Source organism: Panthera leo, chromosome B3, assembly GCF_018350215.1.
Source record: "Panthera leo isolate Ple1 chromosome B3, P.leo_Ple1_pat1.1, whole genome shotgun sequence".
Taxonomy (NCBI): domain Eukaryota; kingdom Metazoa; phylum Chordata; class Mammalia; order Carnivora; family Felidae; genus Panthera; species Panthera leo.
In genome coordinates this window covers 67869596-67888351 of record NC_056684.1, presented here as the reverse complement: position 1 = coordinate 67888351, position 18756 = coordinate 67869596, and the positions used below count along the sequence as shown (strand labels likewise).

At 41.3% G+C, this 18756-nt stretch overlaps 1 protein-coding gene and 1 long non-coding RNA gene across 3 annotated transcripts in view; one reads left to right on the top strand and one right to left on the bottom strand.

Moving 5' to 3' along the window:
- LOC122222224 overlaps positions 1-3581 on the top strand; it is a 54292-nt gene extending 50711 nt beyond the window's left edge. The window contains exons 10-11 of the long non-coding RNA XR_006203658.1: positions 2489-2647; positions 3498-3581. This is a non-coding gene — a long non-coding RNA (uncharacterized LOC122222224). The remainder of the gene's footprint in view (positions 1-2488; positions 2648-3497) is intronic.
- The window catches only part of LOC122222221 (neuroendocrine protein 7B2), a 65131-nt gene that overhangs the window by 7905 nt on the left and 38470 nt on the right, over positions 1-18756 (bottom strand). Inside the window, exons 3-4 of one of the 2 annotated variants that reach the window (XM_042942494.1) lie at positions 7927-8076; positions 3540-3649 (exon numbers count right to left, since the gene is read on the bottom strand). In XM_042942494.1, coding sequence (XP_042798428.1) covers positions 3540-3649; positions 7927-8076 — 260 coding nt within the window. Of the gene's footprint in view, positions 1-3539; positions 3653-7926; positions 8077-18756 lie in introns of both variants that reach the window. The other variant, XM_042942493.1, reaches the window with a different exon arrangement.

Below are 18756 nucleotides of genomic sequence, written 5' to 3'. Positions count from 1 at the left end.
CACCATCCAAAAGATAGCCAGTCCTAGACAGGACTTGATGGGACCACAGTACAGGACACATGATGAGCCATGAGCCATGAAAAGATAAGAAATCTACCAGTTTTTAAAGAACTCCTGGAGCCAGAAGATCTAGTTCAAATCCTAGCTCTGCTGATAATCAGCTCTGTGGTGTTGAGCAGGCTACTCACACCCCCTAAGCCTGTATTTTCTCATCTGTAAAATGGGCGTGTTTGGGATGGGCAGATTGAGTGAGATAATTCATGTATTTAGCACAGTGTCTGGCACACAGTACATGCTTAATAAATATTACTATTTACTATCATATAATAAAATACAATTACTATTATTCTTCATCTCCATTCCCATCACCCAACACAGGGCCTGGAAGGCATGTGATGTGCATTTAAAAAATGTGTCTTGATGCATTAACCCAGAGAAAGTAATGCAGGAAATGAGACAGACGCTGATATTTCTAATATATGAATCATTGCTAAAGACCTAGCTGAGCTCCAGCCAATGTCAAAGACAGGCAAACATTATTAGCATATAAGGAATCATGGTCTTGTGTGCACTGTTCTTGTTTAAGATAATTACTTTGTTAACTTAAAATCTGGTTGAGCTTAGGACAAGCTTGAGACCGTCATTCCATCCCCCTTGGATAAGGGAAGACTACTGTACTTGATTCCCACTACCATGTGAAGTTCAAGCAAATCATGTTCACTGACAGGTGGTACTGAGAAAATAAATGAGAGAAACTTAGGTTTAAATAAACATAATTACTGATGATAAAAGGCATGTAAACATTGTTCCTGGTCATTGATCTGTAATAGTAATCTATCCAGGCTTTCAAGAAGAGGAAAGGAAAGTTGGCAGGAGAGAAGTTTCCATCTCTCCTGCTTCCTCAAAAGGGCTCTCTGCCCTCACTCACACTTTTCCCAGTCTCACTCTTGCTTCCTTTTGCTCATTTCCAACCTACCCGTTCTTCAGGGGCCCTTCTCACCTTAGACTTCAGTGTTGCCTTCAACTTCCTCGCTGGCAATTGTACAATTGGCTGTGCAAGCCCTCCATCTTAGAAATTCCTTATCTGCCCTTATCTTCCCTCTTTGCCAGTAATTCTATCTCCTAGTGATCACAGCATAGCCAGAACATGAAGCTGGACCGTGCTACATTGGGTTCGTTGTGTTTTCACATTTCTTCTCAACCACAAGGTGATAAGTTCATTGAAGACCAGCACCATGTCTCAGAGACTGTTATAGATCAAGCACCTAGCGCAGCATCTGGAACAAAGCAGGCTTAGCATCTTCCACTTGTTCTTTGCTGAAACTGGCCCTTGCTTCTGTGGATTTGCCCGTCTCCTGCGGAGTCCTTCCTAGGGCTCCTCTGTTATCTCCTGCTCTTCCCCACCTTCTCTGCTCCCCTCTTTTCCTCCTACCTCCCTCTCTTCTTTATTCCTTTCTTTAAAAATTTCCATCAGAAGAAAAGTTCATGCCATCCATTTCACATAAACCTGACATAGCTCTTCCATCCTCCTCCTACTATATTTATGCCATATACCAGTTCTAATTGGCTCCCCATCTGCCTTCGAAATGTCTTAGATTCTAATCACGTTGATGAGGTTCACTCAAATTTACTATGTTCATGGCCTTCATAACTGGAATTACTTCCTACACTTTTTTATTTCCTTTAATCTATTCTTGTCTCTTTCATCCTTCCATATGCCACCAGAAATAATTTCTTTTATAGAAGACTTTCATGATTTCAGTCTCCTATTCAAGAACCTATAGATGTCTACCTCTGTAATCTGACATGTTTCAATTCTACTAGTAGGCTTCAGAATGGCTCCACGAACCAACTCTCCCTAACCAAACTGTTTGTGAAAAAGAAGAGAAATAGAATTATTGCATATTGGAGGGGCGCCTGGGTGGCTCAGTCGGTGAAGCATCTCACTTCGGCCCAGGTCATGATCTTGTGGTTTGTAGGTTCAAGCCCCACACCGGGCTCTGTGCTCAGAGCCTGGAGCCTGCTTCGGATTCTGTGTCTCCCATTCTCTTTGCCCCTCTCCCACTCATTCTCTCTCTCTCTCAAAAATAAACATTAAATTTTTTAAAAGAATTATTGCATATTGGAGAAAGCAAAAGTAAAATTGCTTTGTTGTTTTAAGATGGGAAAGTGTATACAGTGAGGGTAGGTGGAAGCAACTGAATGCAATGTTAAAGCAAAATAATGGAGAAATGAAAGTGGTAATTAATGAGGAGAGGCACCTTTCTCTAAAACAGTGTAAAAGGAAGGGAAGGAGGTTACTCCTAAGACTAAGATAGTCCCAGTAATGAAGGAATCAAGGTCAGCTGCCAGCAATGAGCTGAGCAGGGACAAGTAGCTCTACAAGTGCTTAGGCAGGAATATCTGCTCATTCACTCATTCCACAGATGTACTGACCACCTGCTTATCCACGAATTAACACTCCTTAGTATTTTTCCACTTTTCTCAGTATCTGATTACACGGGCCCAACCACAGGAACATAGCTCCATTCCCATTCAACTGTGATCCTGTTTGACCCATTATTCCAGCCTGTTGGGATCTTCTCGAATCTCGACTCTGTCATTCAGTGCTCTACCTTCCAACTTTGTGTCATCATTTGAGAATCTGGTAAGTACCTGTTCAATATTTTTTATTCAAAACATTTTATTACAATTTCATATTTAATATGTGGAATGGGGTAGTACTAAGACATACAGGACACCATGTGGAGTCTCTCTCCCTATGGACATGGATGGACTCTTCAACAAGCTCCCTCCCGGGGATGTTCTCTTGCCAAGGCTGTATCTCTCCACCTCTTTCAACAGGAGATCATGAAAGATCTCATCAAGTACTTTGCCGAAGTCCAAATACACCACGTTCACTTCATTTCCCTCATCAAGCTGGCAAAGTCAATGAATAACGCTGGCAAATAATTCGACAAAACTTGTTTTTAACAAACATATGCCAAATGGTGATGATTTCTCCTTCCAAATGCTTACAATTTTCTTAATGGACAGTTATAGATTCTTGCCTGGTACTGACAGCAAGTTCACTGGTACACGTTTTGGAATTTTCCTTCTCTTTCCATAGAGCAGAATTACATCTGTCTGTGTCTAAGCTTCTGGCATCATGTTTCCTTGGTCCTGCAGAGATCATCTCCCTCAGTCTAGAGATAATTGGCAATTTTTTTTTTTACCAAAAAAACCCACAACCCATATACTTCCTATATGTGCTTTGTGAAACACTGACAAGACTTACACAGGCTGTGGAGGAGACCAGAGTAGAAGCCTTTGGAGACTACAGCTGACGAGCAGGTTAGAGATCACTGACTTGGGATGGGTTGGTATATCGCGTCCTAGACATGCATGTGGTTTGGTAATTAACTAACATGCCTCTCGACCAGAAATTTCTGAAAAAAATCACCTTCTACACATTTTTTCTTCTCTCACCCCACCCTATTGCTCATCTCTGCCATCAGTACCAGAGTGTAACATCTACTAGTCATTAAGATCTGACTTACCCACTTGCCCAAGCCTGGATAGTCATGTTCTGGATCAAAGAGGTGCTGGTGCAGCTGGAATTCTCGACTGAACTCTGCTGTGTCCGGGGTGTTTTCCAGACATCCATCATCTACTGCAAACAGCAAAAGGCTTTTGAGGAATGGCCAAGGTATCTGTTGTGGTTCTAAGAGTTAACTTATTAAAAACAACTAGATATCCACAGGCCAGAATCTATCCACATCAGTCACTCTAAGTCACTTTCCCGCTGGATTTGCTCATCCTGAACTCTCACTCCTCTGCCCACCTGTGGCAGAGACTGGTTGGCAGTTCACCAAACCCACTTTTCTTTCCCCCTCGGCACCCAGCTAATTTCCCAGTCTTGCCCTGCCTGCAGTCAGGTCGAGTCATATGCCCAAGTTTGTGCCAGTGGAATGTGGGCAGAAGTGATGTATTCCACTTCCAGGACTGGCCCATAAAAACCTCCTGGATGCTCCCCTCTCCCTCCCACCCCCCACTCCCATCTGTTGTTCTGCTTGCTACCTGCTGCCGACCAGGGTAACTGTGGGTGTCAAGTGTAAAGATGAAAGATGGCAGTCTGGGTTGCTGAACCATCTACCTCTGCCATACCCTCACCCACCTCTGGCAGGACTTCACACGAGTGAGAAAGAAACTTCTATTGTGTTACCACCATGATTTTCTATCTGTTATGACAGCAAATATTTCCTTAACTAGTATACTTCCATTCCACATGCGTCACTGTGTTTTCTCTTGCGTGAGCTCTTTAGAAACAATTTCGGCTTCTTGGAGAAAGCACATTATATAAGAACAACAACAATCACCAGACAGTATTGGTGTGTGTTATAGTGGTGATGGGGTAAGTCTGGAGTCAGACAGACCAAGAGCTCAGGGTTCCCATCCTGGCTCATAACTGACAGATGGTCTTACTTCCTTGGGAAGGTTACCTTTGTCTCTCTAAGCCCATCTGTTCATCTATAAGAGGGACAGAATCAAGGACTTACTTGACTGGGTAGCTGTGAGGAACAGAGTTGATCACATGTAGAGCGCCTGCTATCGTTTCCTTTCCACCGTCTCTCTTTAAATGACAATTTATACTGTGACTGCTCTTTGAAATAAACATGTCTTTCAATCAAACCCAAGAAAAGTTATTCCACTTCACTGCTGCTTTTACCTAAGCCTTATCATTATGAGACATGATACTCTGAAAACGAGTCCTTTTTTTCCTGTCTCTAATGTGCTTTTAGACAGCAGCTTAAAAGGATGGGGAGGTGGGAGCAGAGGACGGATTGTGAGTTTTGTGCAGGGCTAGGGGGAGGAAAGAGAGTCCCTTTGCATCAAAGTCAGTGCTACAAGGGATCCACTACAACCAGCCAGATAGTCCAGTCTTGTGAGACCCGTCTGAATGAAGCCTTCCAGCAGCTTGAAGCACCCACTGTCTCAGCAGCATGAAGCTCTCGTGTACAAGGCATTAGCATTCGAACAAATCCCTAACGTGGCTCCCTACTTTTCACTGAACTATTTATCTAACTTCTTCATCTGCAGCAATTAACCTGTAGGAAAGGGATAGCCAGTCAAAAGAGTTCAGACAGTCTGCATATGGCAGCTTTACAACCATTTCATAATTGTTTCTTGAGTACTTAGGAGTGGGCCCAGACTGAGATCTAGAGATAAAGCCCTGCTCTGGGAATGGTGGTACCTCGGGGCCTGAAAGTGTGCCCTGGGATTCACATCCTATCCCTGGGGATGGCCTCTTCATGTTCTGCTGCTCTATCCTGGGTGGCTGGGCCATGATTCAGAGGAGAGCATGGCCTGGGAGAGGGAAGCCAATGTTTTTTTTTTTTTTTTAATGTTTATTTATTTTTGAGAGAGAGACAGACAGAGTGTGAGCAGGGGAGGGGTGGAGAGAGAGGGAGACACAGAATCTGAAGCAGGCTCCAGGCTCTGAGCTGTCAGCACAGAGCCCGACGCGGGGCTCAAACCCACGAACCATAAGATCATGACCTGAGTGAAGTCAGATGCTTAAATGACTGAATCACCCAGGCATCCCAGAAGCCAAGGTTTTATTCTTGGATTGCTCAACTGTGTGGTGTCACGATTCTCAGTGAAGCATAACTCAAGCAATTTCTTACAAATAATATCTAAATTTAGCTAGTGATTTCCTTTTTAGAATGAAAATAATGGTAGAACAAAGAATGAGAAACGTTAGCTTAGTGGAAAATAGCAAAGAAAATGGCAGACAGTGTGTAACAAGAAGGGGTCTGGGAGTTGTAATTTGACCCAACTGTACCAGCCCACCTTGACTGCCTCGTCTCAGAGCTCTGGCATGCATAAAACTAGTGCTTGATTACACAGATCTGGACTTTTTCCTTTCTCAGGTTAACCTAGAACAACATTTATGTCCTTGAAGGCACTATGTCTTCATTTTACAGATGAAGAAACTGAGGCACAGGGTAGTGGACTGACATACAACAGTTAGGACTAGACCTCAGATCTCTCGGCTCAAACTCTGTCCAATCTCCTACAACAGTGGTTCTCAAACTTTAGCAGCCACCAGAATCACATGGAAGGCAGCTTAGAATACAGACTTCTGGGTCCTATCCCAGGGGTTTCTGACCCAGTTGGTCTGAGGTAAGGCCTGAAAATTTGCATTTCCAACAAGTTTCCAGGTAATGCTGATGCTGCTGGTCTGGGACCACACTTTAAGAACCACTGTACCATATCATATCTAATCAGTTTAACCAAATCCCCGCGAAGACTATAGCTCTTCAAATTCTGAACTGGTTTTTCCTTCTACCCCTCCCAAACGCTATGAGCATGTAAAACGTGGCTAAAGTGATTGGCTTGGTGCAATGATTCAGATTTTCCTGAGGTCATGGGCCAGTATTTCTACGTTGGCTAGGTTACATCCAGTGACTCTGGTTGTTGCAGAGGCTCTGTACCCCACAGAAATCAGACACCTACCCTAAATGAAAGGAGGAATATCTTTCAGGGAAAACCTCTTTCAGAGAAAGCCTGCATTGTGTTCAAGAAAATCTGAGGGGCCAGTGAGCAAGGCAATATGTCATGGTGGTTGAGCACACGGTCCTGAATCAGCTAGACCTGGGTTTGAGTCTTGGCTCAGCTACTTGCTACATAGATAAGCTTGGACACGCTATGCTCTAAGATTCAGTTTCCATACATGCAAAGCAGGGATAATAAATACCCACTATTACTGTAGGCTTGGAGGAAAAGACTACTCTGGTGCTAGAAGTTAACACAAGCTCAACGAGAGCGTTATTTATTAGTGGCCAAACCAATTATAATCAGGATGCCATTTAACAAATTTTTTACTTTGTGGGAAGTGCTGCGCCGAGTCCTTAACATGGATAATTTCATTTAATTCCCACACCAACCCCCATTTTGCAAATGAGGAAACCGAGGTGCAAAGTGGTTAGTTAACTCGTTTGAGGTCATGTATCTTGACCCTGGTTTTGAATTCAGTGTGTTTTTTTAATGTTTACATATTTATTTTGAAAGAGCACAAAAACAGGGGGAAGGGCATAGAGAGAGGGAGAGAGAATTCTAGGCTCCATGCCATCAGCGCAGAGCTCAACATGGGGCTTGATCTCACGAACCTCAAGATGACGACCTGAGCAGGAAGCAAGAGTTGGATGCTTAACTTACTGAGCCACCCAGGTGCCTCCAGGTAGTCTGAGTTTAGAGCCACCACTCTTAACCACCCAGGTAAGCTGCTTGAAGCCTACCATAAGTGTAGCCCGCTTACATGCATTCTCTTTGGCATTAGGGAGTAGGAAAGTGGGAGGGACACATGAGTAGCAAAGAAAGTTTCAACCTTCTTTGTTAACCAACTTCTTATCATCCTGGGCCCTGTCTCTCATGTCACCTCCTAACTCCAAAGAAATATTTCGGGATAGGTGCTGTTTGTGACATGGTTGAAACGATGATTGTCAAAGGAAGTAAGGAAAACAGACGGACATGGATAATCCACAAACTAGTAAATTAAATTCCAAAGATAGTAAAAATGGGAAGCAACTATAGCATAGAAAAGGCAAAAAGAAGAAAATCTTTCGCCATTGTTATTATAATAGTAGCAAGTGCAGAAAAAAATGGATCGATTCCTAAAGAAGGAGAGAATGCAAAGCTTTGGCAAGAGAGTCTTATGTGGGTGTATCTGACCACCAGAATGCACCAACGGTTTTAGAATAAATTTCTCTTTCCAATCTACTTATGAAGACATAGTGGGTCGTTACAATCTACTTGCAAATACATAGGGGGTCATTAGAATAGAAATACTATTTCTCAGAATATTTGTAGCTGATGTTAGAATTTTTAATTTCCTCCCAAAGACTCTATCTACCATCCATGAGAACCCAAGGGCATGCCTGTTACCTGTTTTTCCAACGGGACAGGGATTTGGAGGGTCCGGGTAACCCTGGTCTTCACTAAAGTCCTTAGGAATGTTGTCACCAGTCAACTCTGCCACAATGTTTGGGATGTTGCCAAAAGGACCCAAGTGCTGAAGACCTTCATGAGCTCCACCTGCCAGGGAATCAGAGTAATTTACTTCAAAGCAATTAAATTCATTTCAACTAATATTTACTCAGGCATACCATACAGGCAGAGCAGTGTGATCCATGCTGTAGAGGGAGAGAACAGGAATCAAATAGTTCCTGCCCTTTAAGGCTTACAGCGTTAGTTGGAGAAACAGACACCTGCTGCATGTGTATCATTTTCATACAAGGCACATTAGATTCTTACCATAAGAGAAGTGTTAATACAGGACTATGGGAGCATAGTTAAGGAAGAGTTTCATTTGGCTGATAGGATGGGGAGGGCTTCTTAAACCAGTTGGAACTTGGGTGACATTTGGTGGCAGGGTAGGAGAAGAGAAAGGGAAAGAGAGGCAATTGCATCCAGGTATGAGAACAGGCTGAAAGACAACACATTTCCAAAAAAATAAAAATGAAATGAAATAAATGAAATGAAATGAAGAAAAAAAGTCACTGTCCTCCTGCCATTGTAGAACCATTTAAAACTTGTTATATTTACTCCAATCCTTTCTCCTCTGCATATCTTTTTATATATAAGTGTGTATTCACTTTTCATTTAATATTAAAGCACTAGCATCATCCCATGTGGCTGCATGGTCTCTAGTCACATAATTGTAAGTGACTATGTTGTTTTTTATGCAGTGGCTCTACCACAACATATTAATCATTCCCCTGTTGTGGGAAATTCAGTATTTCCCAATTTACTCTTAGGAATTTAATTTTTTCCATATTTTGGATTAATTTTTCTCAGGATAGATTCCCAGAAGTCAAATTACTGGGTCAAAGGCTATAAATATTTTTATGGCCCCTTATATCATATTGCCAAGCTGTTTTCCAAAAAGGAGGTACCAATTTATAAAATAACATCAACAAAATATAAGAACACCATTTTTAACATCTCTACCAGCATTGAGTTTTATAAAAATAATTTTTGTTTTTCTTGCTAATTTAAAAGGTGTTAGGAAAACTACTGTCTTATTTTGAATGTCTTTGATTGCCAGCTCAGTCAAATATATTTCCATGTGTTTATTTATGAGCTCTAATTTCTTCATGCAAGTTGTTAGCTCTTGGAATATTAATGTTTCTCTTATCAATTTGCATGAAAACGTTACATAATAAAGGTGACAAGACATTGGCTGTTACATTCCCTGCAGCACTTCCCCATTTTGTCTGACTTTGAATTCTGGTTATTATATATTGCAATATTTTGCAAACATAAGCTTTTAATATTTATGTCATCAGATTTACTGTTGTTATTCTCCTTTGTGATTTCTTCTTGACCTTTTAAATTTACAAAATCGTTGTCCTTTCAGAAGTGCTACCAAAATTTGGATATTTTAGTTTTTCTAGTTTTTACATTAACTCTTTAGTCCTTACGTGTTTCAGTGCTCATGAAATAAGTAACCAATTATCCCACCTGCATTTGTTAAATAATTCTGCCCTTCCTCACTTATTTCATTCTTTCAACAAATATTTAAGTGCCTCCTTCATAGCAAACCTTCTCTGAGCACCAAGGCACAGCAGTAAATAAAAACAACTTACACTGTGTAATTTGCTTTACTTATACATAATGTATGCCAATTTCGAGACTCTTTATCTTCTTGTAGACTTAATATCCTAGAAGGTTCAGGAAGCTTACTTTACCAGCACTAAAGCAGACTTTTCTTGGAATGAATTCCTACTTAATAATTTTATTGGGACATAGCTCTCTTAATGACTTGTACATCCTATACATGAAGAGCCAAAAGGTGCCTTGGTTGGTGTGCATGAATTTAGTACCAAAACCAGGCTACAAGAGCCACACTTGTACCTCCAGAGAGGACAGTCTTGCCAATAGGTTATATTGTTTCAGTCCAGTTGGATGAGGCACCCTTTTCCCCTGGAGAAGCTGTGCCAAGGTTATTGCTTTGACACTTTTGACACTTTTTTTTTTTTTTTTTTTGCTTCTTTGACTGAACCAGCTCCCCTATGGAAAGACACATTTTTTTCTTTGGAAATACTAATATATTCAGTACAATCATGGTTAGATCTTAGTGACTTAGGAATCACACTGTCTTTGAAGTGACTTTGTATTACTCTATCTTAATTTATTACATCTGATTAAAGTTTATCCTTAAAAGGATAATTGTACCTCCTTTAATTTCAAATTCCTCTAGCCCCCAAATATAGATATCATCACGTGGCTGGGTTGTTTCATTTACATTTATATTATAATTCATTATTTTGTAATGAGAATGAGTAGCCTGCAAAATTTCCGCATTAAAAAAAAAGTTTTGTTTTTTTTTTTTGAAAATATCCATGTAAATATTTAAAATGAGATGTATTTTTATATCTATCATAATCTGATGGCTTAACCCATCCTACTCTGATGGTTATGTGTTAAAATCTATTATTACCAATAAATCTCTCAATCTCTTATTGCTGTTTTTGCTTAGCATTTTGATGCTGTGTTAGTTGCCACGTTCGAGAACATAAATTCTTATTTTAATTGTGTTATTAATTGGCTGTTAAGTAAAAAATTAATTCACAAATCATCTTTCTTCTATTATCATTGCCACTCTCATTCTGTTGTTTTGCTTGGTAAATATTTGATCATCCTTTTATTTGTAACTTTATGTATCTTTCTGGTGGTTTTTCCGAGTCTTGTTGTGATGCCTGCCTTCAGAGACATTCTCGGGATTTATATTTATTATCCCACATTAACCCAAGACTTGCAAAAGGTCCAACGGACAGCACAGTACACTTGGTACCGATATATCTGAAGCTTTGTACGGTCTTGGCAATGGAGCCACCCCTGTGCTCGCCATAGGGCATGCTTTCTGCTGTGTGAATACATGTCTCAACTTTTGAAAGCACCCTAGCCTTAAGTGCCAGGAATTATCCAACTTGGCTTAAGGGAGAATACATGTCTTCTTAATGCTCCATTAGTAATTAATGAAGGAAGCAAACACAGTTTCCTTTATGGAAGGCCTGCCAAGGCTCTGTTTACCTCTGTGCACCAGTGCCATTAAAATGAATGCAGCACTTGTTAGGAAGCAGATGTTCAGCACCAAGCAGATACATTATAACACAGGCTCTTTTAAAACTATATTTAATGACATCGAATCAAGAAACACTGAGGTAGGAACTGTGGGAGATACATGTAAGTAACAAATGCTATCCTTTGCTCTCCAGGAGCTTAAATGTTATAGACAAGAAACCACAGATAGGAAATAATTAGAAAAATGATATAGTTGAGTTTGCAACCAAATGCTAGTTATCTGGTTCATTATGTTTAGATTATGTTAATTTATTTTACCTGAAACGAGGTCAATTAACACGTTATGATGCGATGGATGCTATTTCTTCCATCTGTCATAGTTTCAACCAAACACATATATTTTTTTAAGTTTATTTATGGGGGGGGGATGCTATTTCTTCCATCTGTCATAGTTTCAACCAAACACATATATTTTTTTAAGTTTATTTATGGGGGGGGGGCAGAGAGAGAGGGAGAGAGAGAATTCCTCTCTCTGGAGAGGAGAGAGAGAGGTTCCATGCTGTCAGCGCAGAGCCAGATTCAGGGCTCAAACTCAAGAACTGTGAGATCATGACCCGGGCTGAAATCAAGAGTTAGACACTTAATCGACAGAGCCACCCAGGTGCCCCCCCAAACACATATTTTAAAATCATTAATTAGTCAGTTTTAAGAATATGTATTGAGCACACACCACATATCAAGATTTGGACTAAAAGTGCTGGAAGGTCAGTGATGAACCAGGTAAATGTGGGTCCTGCTTTCACAGAGTTTACAGACGACAAAAGATACACAAAGGACACACTTGAAATGCAGGGTTGTAATGCACTCATAATGCAACTGGGATACTACAGCAAGATGTCACGCATATGACAAGAGAAACATCTAACCCACATGTAGGACACGGATGACTTTTTTGCAGGAAGGAACACAACATTGATTACGTTAGGTGCTGTTGAACATGTAAATGTAAAAGACATGGTTCAAGCTCTCTAATTGGTTCTTCATTCTAGGTTCTTCAAGGCTACCACAATAAAACAGTGATATATGATAAGATACATCCCTTGACATAATTCATTATGGTATAAACTTCAAAAGAGGTGAAATTCAGGAAACAGGGAATCTGCCAGGAAAACATCCATGGAAGAGGTGACCCTTGAGTTGATTCATGAAAGACAGGATCCATCCTTGCAGGTGGCAAAGGAAAGACCACAAATGACAACACAGAAATAGGTGTAAGCAAGGAATGTTTGAACATCAGTGATGAGCACTATTGGGGAAGGGAGGAGCTGGATGGGAGGGGAGAAGGCCGATGCCAAGCAGAAAAGTATGAATTAATATAGCAATAAATAGCAACGACACTTTCTAGGCAGGAGAGCGATGTAATAATTGGATGTCACATAGAATGTTAAGTTAGCATCAATTTAAAGCCCTCGTTCCCACCTAAAGGTCATATCAGAATCACATGAGTAATTTTTTAAAAATTCCAATGTCCCCTACTCCAGAGCCACTGTATCCAAGTATCCTTCTGAAGACCACACTATATAAAGGTAGACTGGAAGGAAGTTTAGACGTCCTGCTATAAGGCCATTGCTGAAACTCAGGGGTGAAGCGACGAGGACTAGGGTTAGGGTGGCCACAACATGAGTAGAAAAAAAGAAAGATTTCAAACAGTGCACAAGGGGAAGAGGAGTCAAGAGCACATGAGGTTTCCAAAGTGCAGAGGCCCCCGATTGGAGAAAATAATGCCATCAGTAAAGACACGATCTTTCACTACAGCTTTAAATTTATTTCAGGCAATTAATTAATTCTATCCTGTGATGACACTTAATTTGTCTGTTTCCATCCTAGCACTCCACAAACGTCTCTAGAATAAAGAGAAAATATTTAATTCTTGCCAAATAGGTTTTCGGCTCAGTTTTGTTTATATAAACTTTGCTTCCTTTAATAAAATTGGTACCATGCAGCTGTTTATTCTCAAGCTCTAGGCCATCAGATTTTCTTTGCATTGTTATGGCAGTAAAGTGTCAGTCAGCTGTACCGTTCAGGGGCAATGGAAGCAGGGAGTGGGGAAGAAGGAGAAGACCCAGGTTGGTCTGATTGGGCCAAAGCTGTTAAGTCTCCTTCTTGGACTGTGCTGGAACTCTCCATAAAAATCTGTGGAGGCACTTTTCCACATCTTGGGGGATTTCTCTAACAGCTTTCAGCTCTTTACTGCGTCCCCATCCCCTGCCTTGTGCCTGGTTTCTCCATCCTCTGTACGTCCCTTTTAGACTGGCAATTCTCTTGTTTCATTCAGTTGGCTAATCTGGTCAACCTCATCTCTGCTTTCCCCCCATGGACTTGTGCAATGTCAACATGGCAGCTCTCAGCAAGACTCCCGAGGACCACCAGCTGGGCCCCGCACCTCCAATATTCGTTTATCCAGTAAAGGTACTAGCTTTCTTTCTGGTTAATTTAAAACTGCCCTCCAAACAGTCATGGGCTTTTTTTGTTGCATCAGTTGAGTTGTTGAGTTGTTTAGTTATAGCGTAAATCTCTGGTATCACACCTTACCTTGAGATCATTTGACTTTCCTCAATGTCATGCATTAAAAAAACAAAACAAAACAAAACAAAAACCTGAGTGAAGTTTCCAATTATTGTGACATCTTACATACCTCTTTCCTGGAGAATGTGGTTTTCCATATAGTATCCACATCACTGAAGCATCCCCTTTTTAACATCCAGATTCATTTATTTAACCATTTTAAAGGAAAATGTTCACTATGAATTTTAGGTAAAGACTTTAAACAGTGGCCTTGGAATGTGACTTTCCCTCCTCTTGATAATTTGGGACCATCATTGTCAATATCAATGACTATATTGTGATGCAGCAGAGAGTGTTCTCAGAGTAAGGAAGTGCACACAGTGATATCACCCTACTACACGGTCCCAGCTGCTGTGGCTTTTACAGCTCTTCATCTCCTCCCTCCTTTGTAAGCTGTTAATCCTAGTCATCCCAGATCCTTTTCACAATGAAGTATATACGTATATAAATAAAGAGTGGGCCTAGGTCCTGCAAATTCCCTTTTCTAATTTGCTTTACTGCACACGTAAATCACGTGTGGATCTTATCAAAAAGCAGGCTCTGATTAACAAGGTAGGGTGGGGCCTGAGAGTGTATTTCTAACAAGCTCCCGCGTAATGATGATGTTGTCAGTTCACACATGACACTTTCAGTGATAAGCGGCTAGAAAGTGAGAGAGCCAGACTTATTCGAATTATACATAAAATAAGATTAAATTATCTCTGATAGACAGTCACAGAATTTGTGACATCCAGGGTGGCTGCTGTGAGGCATCTAAAGTCCACTTGAGATTTCAGATAAAAGAGCTGTGGCTACTGTTGACATCCTTTTATTGAAAGTTTTAGGGAGAGGGAAGATGGCGGCGTAGGAGGATGCTGGGCTCACTGCGCATCCTGCTGATCACTTAGATTCCACCTACACCTGCCTAAATAACCCAGAAAACTGCCAGAGGATTAGCAGAACAGAGTCTCCGGAGCCAAGCGCAGATGAGAGGCCCACGGAAGAGGGTAGGAAGGGCAGTGAGGCAGTGCGCACTCCACGGACTGGCGGGAGGGAGCCGGGGCGGAGGGGCGGCCCGCCGGCCAAGCAGAGCCCCCGAGTCTGGGTGGCAAAAGCAGAGGGGCCGGACGGAGTGTGTTCCGACAGCAAGCGCGACTTAGCGTCTGGGAGGTCATAAGTTAACAGCTCTGCTCGGAAAGCGGGAAGGCTGGAGGACAAAGGGAGGGAGAGCTGCTGAGCCCCTGGACGACAGAGCTCAGTTTGGCGGGGAACAAAGGCGCTCGTCAGCGCCACCTCCCCCGCCCATCCCCCAGCCAAAATCCCAAAGGGAACCAGTTCCTGCCAGGGAACTTGCTCGCTCCGTGAAAACACCCAACTCTGTGCTTCTGCGGAGCCAAACCTCCGGCAGCGGATCTGACTCCCTCCTGCTGCCACAGGGCCCCTCCTGAAGTGGATCACCTAAGGAGAAGCGAGCTAAGGCTGCCCCTCCTGCCCCCGTGCACCTTGCCTACCCACCCCAGCTAATACGCCAGATCCCCAGCAACACAAGCCTGGCAGTGTGCAAGTAGCCCAGACGGGCCATGCCACCCCACAGTAAATCCCGCCCCTAGGAGAGGGGAAGAGAAGGCACACACCAGTCTGACTGTGGCCCCAGCGGTGGGCTGGGGGCAGACATCAGGTCTGACTGCGGCCCCGCCCACCAACTCCAGTTATACACCACAGCACAGGGGAAGTGCCCTGCAGGTCCTCACCACTCCAGGGACTATCCAAAATGACCAAACGGAAGAATTCCCCTCAGAGGAATCTCCAGGAAATAACAACAGCTAATGAACTGAGCAAAAAGAATTTAAATAATATAACAGAAAGTGAATTTAGAATAATAGTCATAAAATTAATCGCTGGGCTTGAAAACAGTATAGAGGACAGCAGAGAATCTCTTGCTACAGAGATCAAGGGACTAAGGAACAGCCCTGAGGAGCTGAAAAGCGCTTTAAATGAAATGCAAAACAAAATGGAAACGACGACGGCTCGGATTGAAGAGGCAGAGGAGAGAATAGGTGAACTAGAAGATAAAGTTATGGAAAAAGAGGAAGCTGAGAGAAAGAGAGATAAAAAATCCAGGAGTATGAGGGGAAAATTAGAGAACTAAGTGATACACTAAAAAGAAATAATATATGCATAATTGGTATCCCAGAGGAGGAAGAGAGAGGGAAAGGGGCTGAAGGGGTACTTGAAGAAATTATAGCTGAGAACTTCCCTGAACTGGAGAAGGAAAAAGGCATTGAAATCCAAGAGGCACAGAGAACTCCCTTCAGACGTAACTTGAATCGATCTTCTGCACGACATATCATAGTGAAACTGGCAAAATACAAGGATAAAGAGAAAATTCTGAAAGTAGCAAGGGATAAACGTGCCCTCACATATAAAGGGAGACCTATAAGACTCGTGACTGATCTCTATTTTGAAACTTGGCAGGCCAGAAAGGCTAGGCACGATATCTTCAGTGTGCTAAACAGAAAAAATATGCAGCCGAGAATCCTTTATCCAGCAAGTCTGTCATTTAGAATAGAAGGAGAGATAAAGGTCTTCCCAAACAAACAAAAACTGAAGGAATTTGTCACCACGAAACCAGCCCTACAAGAGATCCTAAGGGGGATCCTGTGAGACAAACTACCAGAGACATCACTACAAGCATAAAACATACAGACATCACAATGACTCTAAACCCGTATCTTTCTATAATAACACTGAATGTAAATGGATTAAATGCGCCAACCAAAAGACATAGGGTATCAGAATGGATAAAAAAACAAGATCCATCTATTTGCTGTCTACAAGAGACTCATTTTAGATCTGAGGACACCTTTAGATTGAGAGTGAGGGGATGGAGAACTATTTATCATGCTACTGGAAGCCAAAAGAAAGCTGGAGTAGCCATACTTATATCAGACAAACTAGACTTTAAATTAAAGGCTGTAACAAGAGATGAAGAAGGGCATTATATAATAATTACAGGGTCTATCCATCAGGAAGAGCTAACAATTATAAATGTCTATGCGCCGAATACCGGAGCCCCCACATATATAAAACAATTACTCATAAACATAAGCAACCTTATTGATAAGAATGTGGTAATTGCAGGGGACTTTAACACCCCACTTACAGAAATGGATAGATCATCTAGACACATGGTCAATAAAGAAACAAGGGCCCTGAATGATACATTGGATCAGATGGACTTGACAGATATATTTAGAACTCTGCATCCCAAAGCAACACAATATACTTTCTTCTCGAGTGCACATGGAACATTCTCAAGATAGATCATATACTGGGTCACAAAACAGCCCTTCATAAGTTTACAAGAATTGAAATTACACCATGCATACTTTCAGACCACAATGCTATGAAGCTTGAAATCAACCACAGGAAAAAGTCTGGAAAACCTCCAAAAACATGGAGGTTAAAGAACACCCTACTAACGAATGAGTGGGTCAACCAGGCAATTAGAGAAGAAATTAAAAAATATATGGAAACAAACGAAAATGAAAATACAACAATCCAAACGCTTTGGGACGCAGCAAAGGCAGTCCTGAGAGGAAAATACATTGCAATCCAGGCCTATCTCAAGAAACAAGAACAATCCCAAATACAAAATCTAACAGCACACCTAAAGGAAATAGAAGCAGAACAGCAAAGGCAGCCTAAACCCAGCAGAAGAAGAGAAATAATAAAGATCAGAGCAGAAATAAACAATATAGAATCTAAAAAAACAGGAGAGCAGATCAATGAAACCAAGAGTTGGTTTTTTGAAAAAATAAACAAAATTGACAAACCTCTAGCCAGGCTTCTCAAAAAGAAAAGGGAGATGACCCAAATAGATAAAATCATGAATGAAAATGGAATTATTACAACCAATCCCTCAGAGATACAAACAATTATCAGGGAATACTATGAAAAATTATATGCCAACAAATTGGACAACCTGGAAGAAATGTACAAATTCCTAAACACCCACACTCTTCCAAAACTCAATCAGGAGGAAACAGAAAGCTTGAACAGACCCATAACCAGCGAAGAAATTGAATCGGTTATCAAAAATCTCCCAACAAATAAGAGTCCAGGACCAGATGGCTTCCCAGGGGAGTTCTACCAGACATTTAAAGCAGAGATAATACCTATCCTTCTCAAGCTATTCCAAGAAATAGAAAGGGAAGGAAAACTTCCAGACTCATTCTATGAAGCCAGTATTACTTTGATTCCTAAACCAGAGACCCAGTAAAAAAAGACAACTACAGGCCAATATCCCTGATGAATATGGATGCAAAAATTCTCAATAAGATACTAGCAAATCGAATTCAACGGCATATAAAAAGAATTATTCACCATGATCAAGTGGGATTCATTCCTGGGATGCAGGGCTGGTTCAACATTTGCAAATCAATCAACGTGATACATCACATTAACAAAAAAAAAGAGAAGAACCATATGATCCTGTCAATCCATGCAGAAAAGGCCTTTGACAAAATCCAGCACCCTTTCTTAATAAAAACCCTTGAGAAAGTCGGGATAGAAGGAACATACTTAAAGATCATAAAAGCCATTTATGAAAAGCCCACAGCTAACATCATCCTCAAGGGGGAAAAACTGAGAGCTTTTTCCCTGAGATCAGGAACACGACAGGGATGCCCACTCTCACCGCTGTTGTTTAACATAGTGTTGGAAGTCCTAGCATCAGCAATCAGACAACAAAAGGAAATCAAAGGCATCAAAATTGGCAAAGATGAAGTCAAGCTTTCGCTTTTTGCAGATGACATGATATTATACATGGAAAATCTGATAGACTCCACCAAAAGTCTGCTAGAACTGATACATGAATTCAGCAAAGTTGCAGGATACAAAATCAATGTACAGAAATCAGTTGCATTCTTATACACTAACAATGAAGCAACAGAAAGACAAATAAAGAAACTGATCCCATTCACAATTGCACCAAGAAGCATAAAATGCCTAGGAATAAATCTAACCAAAGATGTAAAAGATCTGTATGCTGAAAACTATAGAAAGCTTATGAAGGTAATTGAA